At 47.4% G+C, this 18448-nt stretch overlaps 1 protein-coding gene across 7 annotated transcripts in view; it reads right to left on the bottom strand.

Moving 5' to 3' along the window:
* The window catches only part of SLC35A3 (solute carrier family 35 member A3), a 120623-nt gene that overhangs the window by 19058 nt on the left and 83117 nt on the right, over nucleotides 1-18448 (bottom strand). For all 7 annotated transcript variants that reach the window (XM_073643059.1, XM_073643060.1, XM_073643061.1 and 4 more), the window contains 2 exons: nucleotides 16196-16350; nucleotides 10091-10213 (listed from right to left, as the gene is read on the bottom strand). In XM_073643059.1, the coding sequence (XP_073499160.1) occupies nucleotides 10091-10213; nucleotides 16196-16350 (278 nt within the window). The remainder of the gene's footprint in view (nucleotides 1-10090; nucleotides 10214-16195; nucleotides 16351-18448) is intronic.

The raw sequence follows: 18448 nt of genomic DNA on the forward strand, positions 1-18448 counted from the left end.
CAAAACAGGTAAAGGACAGGAGAGAGTTCAGACTGGAACTGAGTGTACGGAGGAGACCGACACTGCAGAGGGATACAGGAGCGGGTCTGGGAATACGGCCCCCAGAGAGGGCGGAACGAACAGGCAAGGAGCGTGTTCAGACAGGACAGACAAGAGAACACAGAAAGGACTCAGTTCGGACACGGGAACTAATACCGCAAAGCAGGAGACATACAGGACTTAGTTCAGACACGGGAACTAATACCGCAAAGCAGGAGACATACAGGACACAGTTCAGACACGGGAGCTGATACCGCAAAGCAGGAGACATACAGGACTCAGTTCAGACACGGGAACTGATACAAAAAGCAGGAGACATACAGGACTCAGTTCAGACACGGGAACTGATACAAAAAGCAGGAGACATACAGGACTTAGTTCAGACACGGGAACTAATACCGCAAAGCAGGAGAAATACAGGACTCAGTTCAGACACGGGAACTAATACCGAAAAGCAGGAGACATACAGGACCCAGTTCAGACAGGCCTGGAAATACAGCCTCCAGGAAAGGCAGACAAGGAAACAAAGACGGGACCTGGCACCTTCAGAGTGCAAGCACACACTGAAGGAAAACACTAAGCTCAGGCAGGGATAGAAAGGAGCTGCTGAGCTATATACCAAGTGTCAGACAGCAATAGGCTGAGGACGCACAAGGGGTGTGACCCACAGCAGGTACAAAAAGCAGGAAGTGATCGGGCGCCGCCCTTAAGCAGCAGAGACAGACACAAACAGACAGCATGGAGGGAAGCCAGAGAGACATTCCGGACAGGAGATCAAGTGCGCGCTCCTGCACAGTGGGAAATGGACCACTATGCAAGGACGCCGCCAGGTATGTTACAGTACCTCCCCCCTTACGCCCCCTCTTCTTCAGACCTGCCAGAATCTTCCGCAGGGAATTCGAGGACCAGTCGTTCACTGGGTTGGAGGGGGACAGAGACTTGAGGGTAATCTCTGCTTCGAGGTACATCTTGTCAAGCTCACAGAAAAAATAGACGGGTTATCAGGTACATAATGAGGAAAAGTCACTGTCTCTTTGTTATCTGGTGGTACCCCGGAGGATTCAGGAAACAACTGGAGGTCCTCCGCCGGGTCAGAAGAGTGCAGAGGCTCAGAGAAAACAACTGCTTCAGAGTACACTAGGTCGGACTCACTGGAGGAAGCAGGCGAGGTATCGGGTACCGAGTATAGGAAAGTCTCTGTCCATTCACCACCAGGTGGCACCCCGAAGGGTTCTGAACACAACTGGAGGTCCTCCGCCTGGTCGGAGGGGTGTAGAGACTCGGGAGTAACTTCTGCTTCGGAGTACACTAGGTTGGACTCACTGGACGAAGCGAGCGAGGTATCAGGTACAGAGTATAGGAGAGTCTCTGTCCTTTCGTTACCAGGTAGCACCCCGAAGGGTTCAGGAGACAACTGGAGATCCTCCGCCTGGTCGGAGGGGTGTAGAGACTCGGAGGTAACTACCACTTTGGGGTACCCATTGTCAGGCTCACAGGACGAAGCGGACAAAGTATTGAGTACCGGGTGTAGAGAAGTCTCTCTCCATTTGTCATCGAGTGGTATCCCGGAGGATTCAGGAGGCAACAGGGGATCCTCCGCCAGGTAGTAGAGGTGCACAGACTCAGAGGTAACCACAGCTTTGGAGCATCCTTGGACATGCACACCGGTTAAAGAGAGAGAAGCATCTGATGCCGGGTGCAGGAAGTTCTCCTGTGTGAAGTCTGGATGGGCAGAAGTCTCTTCGGGCAGGAGAACTGGTGCACTACCCACGCACATTACCCATTGGGGTTTCTCCGGGATACAGGGAGATGAAGCTTCAGTAGGGACTTCAAGGTTGGGGTCAGGAGGTCTCAGGGAGGACAGACCCTGGCGTGACGGCTTGCCTCTACGTCTAGCACGTCTGGACTGCCTCTTGAGGTTGAGAGAAGTATTCCGGAAAGCGTAGTCACCCTGTGAGGATTCTGGGTGGGCAGTAGTCTCATTGGGCTGGAGGACTATTGCGCTACCCACACACATTACCCATCGGGGCTGCTCCGGGATATTGGGAGGTGAAGCTTCAGCAGGAGCCTCCCGGTTAGGATCATCGAAGACCATTAGAAAGGCCACCAGGAAGGCCATTAGGTCCCGGAGGATCGGATCCTGTGTTTCATATAGGGGGTTGATCCATTCCAAGGCATCACCCGCCAGGTAAGACATCATAAAGGCCACTTTAGCCCAATCGGAAGGAAAGTATAGAGGGTAGGCCTTAAAGTGTAGCATGCATTGCTCCACAAATGCACGACACTGTCTTGGATCCCCATAGTAACGTGGCGGATCCGCAGGAACGAGAGCTGATAGATCCATCTGGACGGTGCGTAATTTCGCCTGGAACTCAGCTAAGAGAAAAAAAAATTATTTATTTATTTTAATGCATATATTCGCTGGAAAACTTCTCAGAGGGCGAAGGCCGTGGGGCTCAACGGGAACCATGGCCTGAGCATGCTGTTATGCACACGCCCGGGCTAAGCGGCGTGTGCGTGTGATTGGTAGTGATTCCACTGGACCGTGCCGGAGAGTGAATGCCTGGAGGGGCGTGACTAAGTATTCACCCGATCCGACCAGGGTCGCACGACGGCATACGACGCCAGTGCACCAAGGAGGAACCGAGCAGAGGGACCAGGTGCTACTCCAGGACAGACCCCGGACACGGCTGTTGACCCACACAGGGAAATACAGGAACAGGCTGGTAGGCTGGCACACAGACTGGAGGGTATAGGCAGGCACGACTGGTATGCAGGCAGGCGGGTATGCAGGCAGGGGGGTAAAGGCAAGCACAGCTAGAGTGCAGACAGGGAGGCACTAGCAGGTAGGAACACAGGCGGGATAGGACCCAGTACACACCGGGACTCAGGAACAATACAGGCAGAGGGTTACAGGCAAGCACAGCTAGAGTGCAGACAAGGCTGAGCAGGGAGGACAGGGCTCTGTTCACACGGAACAGACAGGAAGGGAAAGACAGAGCCAGATACTCACACAGTACTTGCAGAGACAACAAGCAGGAGTTAGGTACGAGTTCAGACTCTGCAGAAAAAGGAAGGGAACGGACATAGAGGCAAAACAGGTAAAGGACAGGAGAGAGTTCAGACTGGAACTGAGTGTACGGAGGAGACCGACACTGCAGAGGGATACAGGAGCGGGTCTGGGAATACGGCCCCCAGAGAGGGCGGAACGAACAGGCAAGGAGCGTGTTCAGACAGGACAGACAAGAGAACACAGAAAGGACTCAGTTCGGACACGGGAACTAATACCGCAAAGCAGGAGACATACAGGACTTAGTTCAGACACGGGAACTAATACCGCAAAGCAGGAGACATACAGGACACAGTTCAGACACGGGAGCTGATACCGCAAAGCAGGAGACATACAGGACTCAGTTCAGACACGGGAACTAATACCGAAAAGCAGGAGACATACAGGACCCAGTTCAGACAGGCCTGGAAATACAGCCTCCAGGAAAGGCAGACAAGGAAACAAAGACGGGACCTGGCACCTTCAGAGTGCAAGCACACACTGAAGGAAAACACTAAGCTCAGGCAGGGATAGAAGGGAGCTGCTGAGCTATATACCAAGTGTCAGACAGCAATAGGCTGAGGACGCACAAGGGGTGTGACCCACAGCAGGTACAAAAAGCAGGAAGTGATCGGGCGCCGCCCTTAAGCAGCAGAGACAGACACAAACAGACAGCATGGAGGGAAGCCAGAGAGACATTCCGGACAGGAGATCAAGTGCGCGCTCCTGCACAGTGGGAAATGGACCACTATGCAAGGACGCCGCCAGGTATGTTACACCTTATAAGTGGATTCACTTGCTACTTTACCCAGAAAAATTGCTGTAACTTCTAAAGGACGGCCGACCCGTACATACTTTGATTCATGAGAATTGAGAGTTCAATGAACCTCAGCGATGAGAAAGATCCTGGAGTCGAGTGGACTCGCAGACTTGTCGCCCCGACTGTCCTCTCCACTATGAGATAGACTTGCTGCACGCCTTTCTGCGCGTCGGTAGTTTACGTGTCACCATTTCATTCCTGCCGAATGCCTTCATTTGTTAACAATGTACATATTGTGATGCAGCGGCTTGCGGCATTACTGTAATGGTCCAGGGTGTGTTTTGGCCGACCATGTACCTTCCCCAGGTGACTGGTCACATGACTGACATGGCACAGGTCCTCTGCACACAGAAGGTCTGATCACATGACTGTGACATCAACACAGCTCCTGTGTGTGCACTAGAGGATATATAAACCCTGGTAGATTTGAGACAGGTGTGAAAGGCGTGAGGCCTGTTCCCGTGTGTGGGACACCGTTAGCCTGGAGAGGCCTAGTGAGGCCTGAAAGGCAGAGGCTGGATCCTTAGGTGTAAGCGATCCCAGTAGCCTTGGAGGGCCAGAGGCTTGGAAGGCAAGAGTCCTGGAAGGCAGAGGCTGGATGTTAGGTGTGAAAACATACCAGTAGCCTTTGAAGGTACGAGGGCTGGAGAACCCCATCTGGGAAGCCGTAAAGCCACAGCTGTGGCAGAACAAGACTGAAGCAGCTAAAACCCGGCAAAGGTAAAACACTGCGTTATATGGACATTGATATAAGTGACTTTGCTGAAGGCTGTAACTGGAGCCAAGTGGGCCTGTCTGCTGCTTGAAAGGCTCCTGGACATTATATGTGTAATATGTCGGCGAGCCACTGAGTTGGACTCGGTTATAAGCGGTTATGAAGAGTAATAAACTGCTGGATTGTGAAATACTGGAAAACGTGTCTGGTGTGCTTTAATTGACCCGATGCAGCGAGTGTCCCCCAGTATGATGACTAGCGCTGCCTTACATGTGGTGGAGAATGCGGACAACTGCAGCCCGGTTGCTAGGGGCAACGGCAGCCCGGTTGCTAGGGGCAATTGCACAGGACGACGAGTGTGGATACAAGCATCTTGCTGTAACTCGGCAGGGTTACGAAAATTGTCTTCACACTCAAACCTGGTTTGCTGTGGCTCGGCGGGGTCACGAAAATTAAAGCTTCTGGCTGTAACTCGGCGGGGTTACGAAAATTGTCCTCGCACTCAAATCTGGTTTGCTGTGGCACGGCGGGGCCACGAAAATTTTCCGGGGGAGAGCGGTGTGTGTGAATAGTGTACCACGATGGCTGTGAACAGAGCAGCAAAAGAAAATGAAGCTATTGAGTGATTAAAGTGCCGGTTAAAACCGCAGCAGGTATTTGAGAAACATCTAGAGGACATGGTGCAGGAACGGCAGGAGCTGTGGGCACCGTATAGAATGGCGGCAGTGGACCATTCTGTGAACTCTCCGGGGGTGCCAGTATTGTCCCAGAGTGCCCGGGGAGGTGGTAAGAGATGTTGTGAACTGGGTCCTAAGACTATTGCTGATTTTTTTTGTAAAATTCCCCCTACAGGTGTGGGTGTCCAAAAGTGGGCGGAGTCTCAAAAAGGGGCGGATTTTCACAAGAGCGTGGAGTATAGGAAACCAAAATTTGTTACTGGTTGTGGGTTGGTACCGCCTAAAAATGACAATTTGACCGTTGATAACGGGGTAGCTCCAGTAGAAGGGGTTGACGTCAAGGTGGGAGGTGTCTTGTTGGTCTACAACACCATGGGGAGTGACACAGACCCCACAACCGACTGTGACACTATGAAAGTAGAAAGAGAGTTCAGTCAGGAGGGGCTAGACGAGGGGAGAGAGTCCCCCTCTCGTCGTAGACGGCGCAAGGGCCACAAAAAGGTTGCTCCTGTAGTCTAGGCTGCAAGTGAAAATAAAGAAAATGTAGTACTGTGTGCGCGCCTTTGTTCCAAGTGTGGATCCTCCTTTAGAGGCAGAAGAAGAGGTGACGTTGCAAGTAGCAACCTCCGGTACAGTACTGAAACAGAAGGATCAGGATCTGACAGCCCTGAAAGAGGAGGTGCCCAGTCATGACCAAGAGCTGGAGCCTATCAGGCAGCAGTGTCAGAGTGACGTGCAGCAACTATGGGAAAACCTGGAGAACGTGTCCTCAGACCAGCGGAGCCTGGAGTCTGAACGGCAGAAAATATACCAGGTTGTGAGGAACTTACAGCGAGACCTGGAGGGAAGAAAAGAGGAAATTAACCAATGGAAGGAAATGTTCCAGGAAATTAAGGAGGACCGCCGCAAAACCAAGGAGGAGGTTTTGCAGTTGAAGCTTGAGAAGGAGGCGCTGCAGGATGAAGTTTCTGGGCGTGAACAAAACCTAGAATGACTGCGCGAACAGTTCAACCGGGAGCTGTGTGAATCCAAGAAGGAATATGGTGAACGCAGTGGGGAACTGCAACAAATTAAGAGAGACTATGAGGATCTCCTCAGGGTTAAAGAAAAACTAGAGGATGATAAGGCGGATTCAGAGCACATGCGCCAAGTGGCTGAGACCACTCTGCAGGACAACCGTGATGAAAATGATGATCTCCGCAGAAAGACCCTAGGTCTGGAAGCTCAGGTGAAGGAGCTGCAGACGTTCTGTGATGATCTCCAGAGGGCAGAGACGTGCCTTAAGGAAAGTTTCTGCAGGATGGAGGAGTCTGTCGGAGAAGGGAGGTATGAAGCAAATGCCTCTTTGAATAAGGCGAGCTTGGGTGATTTGGTGGATGTAAAAGCAGAGATCAAGGAGACGCTACAAGCCCATTTGAAGCAAGAGAAGCTTGAGAGACTGGCTGTTGAGAGCCGAGTGGGCGCATTGGAGACAGAGAGGTCTGAGAGAACTCTACTGTTAAAGGAGCAGCTGAAGCAGGAAGAGCTTCAGAGATGGGCTGCTGAGAGGCGAGTAGCTGAGCTAGAGGAAGAAGTTTTCGGGCTCAAAAGTCGCCTGGCAAAGTATCACTCAGTGAACGAGGCCTCCTTGGAGAAGGAAAAGAAAAAAAAAGTTGCACTTACTCCTTTATACCATGAGAAGGTGAACCTGAGGAGAGCTAAGAGAGTGTGTTAACAGAAGATAAGTATGAGATGGAAGTGGTCAAGATGAAAATTCTTGAATTTGTAGCTGTGAGTCAGCTCAGGGGAAGCATACAGGGTGAAGAAGCTGAAAGTCAGTTGCCCCTGAAACCGGAGCTAGATGATCGTTTGGAGACCACTGGTGAGACAGAAACCTCTCAGTACAAGTGCCTCATAGATGGATTTGAGAGAAGAATGCACCAGTGAGTCCGTGCATGAAGAGTTTAAGAAGGCCGTGGGAGCCTGTAAGGTGTACTCGACCTCAGAAGCTAAACAGCTTGTGGTCCTGTCCACGACCGAAGTCACAGTGAAGAGGGTGGCGATCCTAAGTGACATGCACTGGCGATGTATTCGCACGAAGCGGTTTCTCCGGTTGAAGACGGAACAAGCCGTTAGACAACTGGCGTTTATGAGAAAAGCTCACAGTCTGCGGGAAGAGGTCATCCGGGTGCCTCAGGCTCTGGTAAGAAAGCTTATTGGGAGAAATGGCCGAGCCATGCAGATGATGGTAAAGAAGTCTGGTGTGATGAAAGTAAGCAGTCCACGTGATCGTCAGGACTGGATACCAGATGAAGACGGCATGGTGTCATTCTCCGCTGTAGGAACGGAAGAAAGTCTTGCATATATACGCATGCTGATGGAGTACAGAGTGACCTACCTGCGAGAGGTAGAACATTTCAATCTCGCTAGACTGCAAATGGAAAGGCAGCATCGCCTGAGCAGCAGAAGGTGGCAGCCGTCTAGAAATTGTGAGACCAGACAGAAAAAGGGCCCCCTAAATAACAAAACAGCTACAGCTGAAGTTAGGGACCTTTCAAGATGTCCTGAGAGTAGTGGGCGTGGGTTTAGAGGTAGTGAGACATCCAGTAACTCAGGTTTGAGAGGCCCATACAAACGACCCATTAGAGTACGGGAGAGTACGGAGTCGAACCGGACCTTAGACACCAGGGCATGCGAGTCACACTGCTGTATTGACCGCTGGGAGCGGGGGAGGTCTGACAAGGTTACGACTGACAGCTGGGAGCGGGGGAGGTCTGACAAGGTTACGACCCGGAAAGGTGACTTGGACGAAGTCAGTGACAATGACAGATGGTAGGTCCCTAACGAATGGGTTAATGTCTATGACTAATGTTCCAGGGGCTGAGCAGCACAATTGTCAAGTGCATGGTCTCTGTGTGAACTGTGGGTTATAAGGTGATTGTGTATATTATGTGTTCAACCCCACAAGTTTGAACAGAGGGGGGGATATGTAATGCAGCGGCTTGCGGCATTACTGTAATGGTCCAGGGTGTGTTTTGGCCGACCATGTACCTTCCCCAGGTGACTGGTCACATGACTAACATCGCACAGGTCCTGTGCACACAGAAGGTCTGATCACATGACTGACATCAGCACAGGTCCTGTGTGTGCACTAGAGGATATATAAACCCTGGTAGATTTGAGACAGGTGTGAAAGGCGTGAGGCTTGTTCCCGTGTGTGGGACACAGTTAGCCTGGAGAGGCTTAGTGAGGCCTAGTGAAGCCTGAAAGGCAGAGGCTGGATTCTTAGGTGTAAGCGATCCCAGTAGCCTTGGAGGGCCAGAGGCTTGGAAGGCAAGAGTCCTGGAAGGCAGAGGCTGGATGTTAGGTGTGAAAACATACCAGTAGCCTTTGAAGGTACGAGGGCTGGAGAACCCCATCTGGGAAGCCGTAAAGCCACAGCTGTGGCAGAACAAGACTGAAGCAGCTAAAACCCGGCAAAGGTAAAACACTGCGTTATATGGACATTGATATAAGTGACTTTGCTGAAGGCTGTAACTGGAGCCAAGTGGGCCTGTCTGCTGCTTGAAAGGCTCCTGGACATTATATGTGCAATATGTCGGCGAGCCACTGAGTTGGACTCTGTTATAAGCGGTTATGAAGAGTAATAAACTGCTGGATTGTGAAATACTGGAAAACTTGGCTGGTGTGCTTTAATTGACCCGGTGCAGCGAGTGTCCCCCAGCATGATGACTAGCGCTGCCTTACAATATACAGTTTGGAGTAGCGCGTTTTCATTGTGAAACCTGAGTCCTTTAAGGAGTTGCCAAAGTGAGTGTCTAAAGAAGTTTGGAGGTTGAAATCAGACGTCAAAACCTTGTATTGAAGCCTTCTTTGATGACAAGAGTAATAACCAAGGGATTGTGGCCACCAAGATCACCCGATTTAACGCCGCTGGATGTTTTCTTTTGAGGCCTGGTGTACAGCCTACAGTATCAAACCCTAAACATTGCAGGCACTCCGAGAGAACATGCAAAAATATTCAGGCTATGACCCCAGACGTCCTACGGAATACATTCAACAATATGGAACAGTGCGTGCAGGGATGTGAACGGTGGAGATTATCAACGTCTGCTTCAAAACATCATCAGTTTCTCATGAACTAACGTTTGGGAGTAGACAAGATAGTCTTTTAGAAGGTACAGCAATTTTTCCGGGTAAAGTAGTAACTGAATCACCCTCTAGAAAGAGGAAGTCCATTTTTCAAGTATGAGTCATGAGACACTGCAAAAGTCCCTGGCAGGGGGAGGAGGGAGCAGCTGGCTCAGGAGTTGAAGAGGGGGGTGACTGATGAAGGGAAAAGCGTCTGCTTCTAAATAAAGTAGAGAAAAGAGAAGAATTAGCTGGGTACAAAGAGCAATTGTAAGTACACAGTACTACATAACATGATGATTGCAATATATAGTCTTTGATGGAAGTGCTTCTTTAACCATCTAAGCAGACTGATGACATCAAAGAAAAGAAAGTAGTAAGGATATGACCATTTTTTGTATAAAGTGGGCAGAGTGGAACCCAAAATTCATCTCGGATTTTAGTTTGAGTTGGTAGCATGTTCCAGATGACATAAAAATGACATCCGAAATGCATGGAGGGAACCTCTCGAACCCCAATAATACCTATAACAATTAAAATAATTTTAGTACAGAGTGTGTTTTAGTAACATTATAAAAATGTACAAAACGTCATAACAATAAGATCAACAGGAGTGTAAGATTTTGATTCTGTCGGGTATAAAGTCAAGATAAACAGGTCACATATCGTCTTTACAATACCTGGACAAACGTTACTCCGGCCATAAGAATGACCAGAGATAGCCACTGATACTTTGTGAGCTTCTTTTGCAACATGGACACTGAGAATAAAGCAGTTGTGAGAATTTTGAGCTGATAGGTAACCTGGAAAAGAGAAAAAAAAAATTAAGAAGATCATTAGAACGTGAATTATATCATGAATATAAGCTCTTGTGCAAAAATGAATCCTATAAAAATCACTTAAATGTGTGATTTTTGGGTTTTTATAAAATCTCAGATGAATTAAATATTTAGTTTCATTACACTTCTAAAAAGCAGGGGACGTGTCCTAGCGGCCATGTAAGAAAGAAGTGCGGAGCTGATCTCTTGCTCAACATCCTGGTAGAATACCACCATCAGCCCAGCGTGCATAAACAAATCCAGACCTGAAAGAAGATATCCGGAGCAAAATCTGGTGCAGATCAGAGGTGGGGATGACGAGCAGCTAAACTCAGAAGGAGAGCGTCACGGGTGTGTCAGAAGTGACAGACCGTCTCCCTGCAGTTGGTTGCAGGAGATCTCTACGTTTGGCATTACAGACACCTTCTTAGAGGCTGTCTCTCTAGGACCCAGCGGTTACCTTCCTCTGGCTAATTAACACCCTGGCCTGGGTGTATAAATACCTGCTGTCTGCTGGAGGGATGTGCCGGCGATACTCACATTACCCTTTGTGAAGGCTCCGAGCAAGTGCATTACTTCATCATCTCTGGATATGAGGACGGGTGTTAATCTCTCTGAAGTCGACTAAAAGCTAAGCCATCTTTCCTTGTTTGTTCCCCCTTGTTGCCTTTAGTGGTCAGTGAGGATCAACTAGTGCTCATTCCCCTCCCTTCCCTAGGCAGGGCCCAACGCCAGGGAAAGACAGGGCGAGGTTCGCGTGCGGCGATTGGTGAAGAGCCAATACAGGGACGTTAGTGGAGACAGGGTGATAGTAGATCAGCCTAGGAGGTCTCCACTTCCTCCTTTCCCTAGAGGCTGGGCTCCCTTTCCCTCTTCTCTTTGTGTTGCACTAAGTCTTTCCCACACTTTGCGTGACAGAGAGGGATCGTGAAATTGCGGCGTCCAAGACGGCGCCTCCTCACAACAGCCCTAACAGAGTCAGGACATGGCAGAGAACATGGCAGCTAAACTGTGGAGATATGGCAGGCTGGTGAACAACTCCCCCACTCACTCTGCACAGCACACGATAACTCAGGAATCGGAAGGAGAGGACGAGGAGGACAATATGGAGAAGAAGCAGGAGGTAACGGCGCCACTCCCGCGGTAGCAATTGAGGGAGCTTGATCCCAAGAGGGGGCTCATGTGTGCAGATATGGCACGGGAGGGAGATAAGGAGCCTTCTCTCAGAGAAATTTACACTGTGATAAATGGCTGCAGCTCCACTACAGATGGTCTCAGATTGCAAGTTGGGGAAATTAAAGAAGACATCAATCACTTCAGACAAGACATGCTGAAATTCAATGAAAGGATGGGGGAGGTGGAGAAAAGACTTGGTAAGGTGGAGGACAGTCCTTGGTATGCAGAAGGAGACCAAAACAAACAAGCCAAATGTTAATATGCTTCTTAATAAGTTGAGGACATCGTAAATAGGTCACGGTGAAACAATCTGCGCATTGTTGGGGTGCCAGAAAAGGTGAAGGGCCAAAACCCAGTCATTTATTTTGACTCTTGGCTTGTAGATAGGTTTGGTAAAGAAGATGTCCCCCTTCTTTGCTATTGAACGGGCACCCAGGGCCTCCCGGCGCACCACTTTGCCCTTTTATAAATGAAACTTCTCCATTTTCGAGACAGGGATATGATTCTACATAAAGCAAGAGATCGCAAAGCTTTAACCATCAACGGAGCCGCTGTGTCCATATATCTGGATTTTTCAGCAAAGGTGCAGAGGAGGAGAGCACAATTCATGGACATAAAAAGGAGACAGCGTGCAAAACAAATTCCATATTCTATGCTATATCCTGCACGTCCTAGAGCGGCGGCAGCGAGGAAAGTTCAGATGTTTGAGAATCCCAAATCGGCGTTGGCTTGGATGGACACTAACTGTCTAAGCGACATGAAAATGGAAAAGGAGGCGTTTCTTGAGGGAAGGGACACTGGTTACGTATCCACACCATTGGCTTTGCTATATCTTTTTCCCAACTACTCTAAGAACCGGCTAGTTCTGAGCTGGTCTGATGTAATGATCCCTTGTAATTAAAAGGAATGTGTCACCCCCTGGGAGATATCAGACCTCTGCTATGGGCATACAGGGTATAGAAAAGTAAATGTATACATACCTGTATGGCCCATAGTAGAGGTTTGATTGCAGAGAAATGTGCTTTTATCACCTCTGTTTTGCACGCTTGGCGTCCCCTGGATGCCAGAAATCCCCGCCTATCTGCTTAGCTACCATATTCCCCCTCCCCTGCACATCACAGGGCCCTTTGACGTGCACTGTGCTCCTTGATTTCCCGGCGCCTGCGCAATAGAACCCTGCGGCGCAGTGCACAGAGAGACAGGCCGGGATGAAGCAAAGCGCGCTCTATGTGAGCTCTATGTGAGTGGCGTTTTGAGCATGCCCGGGAAGTCAGGGAGCACACTGCACGTCACAGCACCCTCCAGGGGCGGGGAGGAGTATGGTAACTAAGCATATAGGCGGGGATTTGGGGGAATAATAAGCACATAAGCGGGGATTTCTGGCATCCGGGGAACGCCAAGCCTGTGCAAAATGGAGTTTATAAAAACACTTTTCTCTGCAATCAAACCTCTACTATGGCCATACAGGGTATAGAAAAGTAAATATAGATTTACTTTTCTATACCCTGTATGGCCATAGTAAAGGTCTGATATCGCTCAGGGGGTGACAGATTCCCTTTAAGGGGATTTAAGTGTTGCAGGTTGAGCTTAACTGTTTGGTTTTCTAGATCTTAAATGGAAAAATAGTATTGGTTATGTTTTCCAAATTCAGGAGAATTTGAATAGCCTAATCTTCCACTGGTTGGGAGGTTTAAGTTTAATTTCATGATGTATCAGTTATGGTTGTTAAAAGGTTTTTTTGCACCAGGGAAACTACAACCTTTCTGGAAAATGCTAGAAAAAGTGACACAGTATAAGGGAGTGCACAGCTGAGAGTTATGCTGTCAGGTATGATCTCATATATGGGAATGGCGTATGTACTTAATATTGTGGCATGGGATGTCAGGGGATTGGGAGAGGGGGCGGTGTTTGATTGGTTACGCCAATACCAGCCCGGTATAATCAGCATATCAGAAACGTATATGAAAAATGACAGATTACATCTAATGAATAGGGCATGGGTGGGGAAAGGATTTCATTCAGTCTATTTGTCACATGCCTCAGAGGTTCTGAAATTAATCATCTCTGCCAGGGACGCCAGCGACGACACCGGGAAGATCACACAAAATCTCACCTTTGCCATCACTCTGTCAGGATTTCGTCAGAGATCTGTGCGCACACGTCCCCGGTTACTCACTACATAGCTATCAGCTAGCGAGCAGAAAGCGTATGGCGTCACACCTTCAGATTCCAATGCATGGAATATGTGTATACGCCACGTACGGTTACTGCCAGCTTCATGATTGCCCAATTACTATTATTCGCTGCCACCACCGGCCAGTTTGAAATATAATACAGGCCTGGTCAGACGCCTGCGTTCTGGTAGTGTATGGCTTCAAAGGAGGGAACGATTGCAGGACAAAAGAAACAGAACTATTAAATTTTATATTTAATCCAAAAGGGAGGCAGTGTTTAGGAAAAATATACAAAGATTTTACAAAAGGAGGCAATACAATACATATGCAGTTACACAAAATAATAAGGATTAAAGAAGACTTACTATAAGATCGCAGAGACGACTCAATATAGCTGGAGGGGGGCACCCCACTTTGATTTGAACGTTATCAAACGTGATCTGTTGTTTACAGTATCTCTCTATACCCCCCGGCAATGAATACTACTCCTCCTTCGGCTGTGTCCTTTATGCCGAAGGGGAGACCTGCAAACACACCCCCTGGGATGATATCATGTGGGCTGGACTGCAGCCTTCATATTTTTATTAGAATATCTGGCTTTTGAGATAATTTATCGCCGGTTGGTCGCAGAAGCCCGGAAGTGGTACCATATTTTCTATCATGATTTCACCTTTCTCCAGAGACCACACACACACACACACACACACACACACACACACACACACACAACATAGTTGCAGTCTGCTATTTTGGTACTGTTGCGCCCCAGCTCCCCGGAGGGGCTTACAGCTACAGGAAAATAAGCATATTGGTCCTTAGCTGACCCTGTCACTAAAAATATGGGCCCCATTATTATCGGACGTATGGAATTTTAGTTATTCCCTATTTCGTGCCGGCTCCGGACATCCTGGAGTTTGTGGCTGGGAATTGTGAGTAGTGTGACGGAGTTCTTTTGAAGCTCTTAGGAATACAACATTCTCAGCTAGATGTAAATTTATCACAAGCCTGTGTTAATTGGGTTTGGTAGCACCCAATGTGCTAGCATTTGCTTATAAGGCACTTCTCATGTGTGCGTTAATTTGCATAGACGCAACTGGCCAAGTGTCAGCTCTTCTATTTTGACAATTACTATAGGGGAGGGGAAGAAGAGGGGTCTGGGAGGGAGAAATTAATATTTTTTTGACACTGTTACAGAAAATTATTCAAATTTCCCTGTAGTAGTGGTGGGAGATTTTAATGCTTATCCCCATCCTTACTGGGATAAACATCATTCTGGTTATGTACCCCAAAATGCTGTCTGCATTACTTATTGTCAGAAACAGGAATGCTGGATCTGTGGTGCTTGAGGCATCCAGGTGTCAAACAATATTTAGGCTGCTCCTCTTCCCATCAGTCGTTCTCCCGCACAGATTTGGCTATCGGGAATGAAGCCATTTTGAGACACATTACAAAACAGTAGAATTTATATCTAGAAATCTTTTGGACAATGCTCCATTGCCGATACGGTTACAGATGGGGGTGGGCATTCAAGTGAGGAGGCCTCTTTGGTGCCTGCATCCATATTAGTTACAGGCTATTAGGGGGTCAATGTCAGCCATGATTTCAGAATTTTTCAGGTGCAATGAGGGATCAGCGGAGGATAATACAGTGTGGGATACAATGAAGGCCTTTGAATACAGTGGGAAGTAGCTCAAAAAAACCTGACAGATCACTTACTAGCACTCTCCTGTTCATTAAACAAAATTATTTAATTGAGAGGGAGAGTGCGGCACACTTGCTATCATTAATAGTTGAGGCACAGGAGGGGTCATCACACAGACTTGTGTCGAGAGAGGGGAATACAAGCACGGTCACTTCGGATATCCTAGTGGTCTTAAGCCAATATTAAGGAGATGTATACAACACTAGATCTGCAGCACGGGAGGAAGATATAATGTCATACTTGTAGGGGGTAAAACTCCCTAAATTATCAGTAAAATCTAGAAGGAGTTTACACCAACCATTGGATGTGGAAGAGTTGGAGGAGGCATTAGGTAAACTTGAAAATGAAAAGGCCCCAGGCTCTGGCGGTCTTCCTGGAGAATTTTTTAAAGAATATATAGAGAGATTCTGCTTCCTAGACTGCTGAGTCTTGGAAGGAGCAGCAATAGTTAAAAGGTTACCCGCTTCAATGAATGAAGCAAATATTATCCTGCTACTGAAGCCAAGAAAAAACCCTGAGTGACAGGATTGATATAGACCAATATCTCTGCTACCGGTAGATGTAAAAGTATTTGCTAAAGTACTAGCTATTAGGCTTAATAAAGTTATAACGGAGCTAATACATGAAGACCAAACAGGTTTCATGCCTAATAGGTCCGCGGCTATTAATATTAGATGCTTATACCTTAACCTGCAATTATGTAGTGCGAAAACGGGCACAGAGCAATAATGTCCTTCGACGTGGCGAAAGCATTCAATAGTGTCGAGTGGAATAATTTATGGGAAATCCTGAGTAAAATGGGGGATGGGACAGAAGTTTATAAAATGGGTCAAATTATTGTACGGGTCACCAACTGCAAAGCTGAGAGTTAATGGGCTCCTGTAAAGTCCATTTGCATTAGGTAGGGGCACGCACCTGGTAAGTGGCGGCATCGAGGTTGGACAGTGCAACATAGAGGAGGTTATTTTGCAGGGTGTAGATGCCAGAAGGTATGGCAAGTTTCAGAGTTTCCATCGGTTTATTGATGATCTCATCATGAATGACTCTGTTCAGAGCTCGTACACTACAGCCTATAAAACACAAATCGGAAGCAAAATTTTGGTGTTTAAGAAGGCAACTATGTCATTTAGATATCCCCTTATTAACAGTCCTTTCTGCATATAACAAGATGAACAATGCAGGACACAACATTAGAACTAATTATAACTTTAATAGCAATAAATATTATAACCATATAAAATTATTCTATGCAAAATGCACATTGTGAGCAGAGGTCACCTGCTGCTCTATAGGCATTTGCCTGCGTAGGGTCTTGTACTCACTTTTGTTCTGCCAGTTGTAGTTGTGCATGTCCTTGGGTGCTGTATTATATTATTACATTGTAAGGAGGTATAAAAGGGGTTAAGGAAAAGGCATCGCACACACTTCTACGCTATAGTTTGGTCATAGTACTATAAGGTAGGTTAGTTGTATGTTTGCCATCAGGTCGCTTTTTGCAATTATTGTAGACCTCTATCTTACAGACAGCTGAGGCACCTCGTGTGTCTTCTACATGTGTGGCCTTTTATGGTTTTAATATTTAAAAGGTGATTATACCAGATAGATAATAGTTATAACACCACAGAATACAATACTCAACAAAATGTTTTAAAACACAAACTAATATACAAACTGTTAGGCGTTGAGGAAAATGAGCTTCAAGTGGAGGGGTATGTTAGAAGGGGGGATAATGTTAGGCGTCGGGTGTTTGCTGGATTCGAAGTGGGTTCGGAGCCATCGGTGGATTCTGTGGTCTCCCGAGCAGTCTGCAGACGCCGTATTCCCGGCACCGCCTGTAAGCCACGTGAAGAGATACTCCTCAGTCCGGTAGCACGCCGGCTGGGAGCACATATTCGCCGTCGTGAGTCACACACGTCCCAGCACCTACTGCGTAGCCTCTGTGCAGTTAACAGGGCTACAGCTACATTATTTATCGCACATCTCTCGTGCAGTTAACGGAGATAGTGCGAATCCCTATTCCCGTTCCGCTGTGCAGTAACACGGAAGGGATTGATATATTAGTTGGTTGTTTTACCTTCTTACCCGGAAGGTGTTCGGCCGCAGTCCTCTAGGCTGCATCGCGGACCCCGGTTTCGGTTTCTTTCCATTATTTAATAAAGTTGTTTGCAACCGTCCCCTTAACACAAACAGTATTGCTTGCCCTAGATTTACTAACAGTCATGAATTTAATGGGACAGTCCCAAAAACTGAAGTTCAACAGGAGTTGGGCTTGAGCAAACCCTGCCCGAAAGAGCATCTGCTAGTGAGTTTTGGAGGCAGTATTGGTTGGTATTGGGATATAAGTATCCTTATTTTGCATATTAGAACGTGTCAAGTATGTGGACTAAAGGGTATCTGTCAGGTAATTACTAATGGTATCCTGGGCTGCCAGGATATAGGGCTTGGGCAGCCCTTTCAGGATATATACCATCATTTTTAGTCCTCTACGTGGCCCCATTGTGTTGCTGTAAGCCCCGGACAAATTTATTGTCTTGCACAAGCAAGTCAAAATATATAAAATTATAAATGAATATTTACCCCTTCCCCCACCCATAATGCTACCCACCCTTCTGCCAGTGTCACCGATAGGCAAGCTTATATATATTCTAATGACTACTTACTCCTTCCCCCGCCCATAATCCCCACCCCTCTGCGCTGACATCACTGATTCAGTCAGACTGCTATATGCCCGAGGATCGCATCACAAGAAGACCACAAAGAAATATGAATACATATCCAGAAAGGGCTGCCCAAGCCCCATTTCAGGATAATATTCATATACTACAAAGAAATTCCGTGACAGATTCCCTTTAGAGAGTAACAGTCATTTCCATTTTTATTTCATAAATCAATAGTACTCATGAAAATAAGCAACTTTGTAATAAAGTGGCATGTAAAAGTTTGGGCACCCCTGGGCTAAATTACTATTATTGTGAACAGTTGAGCAAGTTGAAGGTGAAATGATCTCTAAAAGGCCTAAAGTTAAAGATGATAGATATAAATAACCTTTTACGTTTTTAAAACTACAAAAAAGAAAATGCACCAATGCAAAAGTTTGGGCACCCTGCATGGTTAGTACGTCATAGCACCTACTTTTGAAAGTATCACAGCTTGTAAATGCTTTTTGTA

The sequence above is a fragment of the Phyllobates terribilis genome, unplaced genomic scaffold, assembly GCF_046119375.1.
Source record: "Phyllobates terribilis strain yellow unplaced genomic scaffold, ASM4611937v1 Scaffold_8__6_contigs__length_399053987, whole genome shotgun sequence".
Classification (NCBI taxonomy): domain Eukaryota; kingdom Metazoa; phylum Chordata; class Amphibia; order Anura; family Dendrobatidae; genus Phyllobates; species Phyllobates terribilis.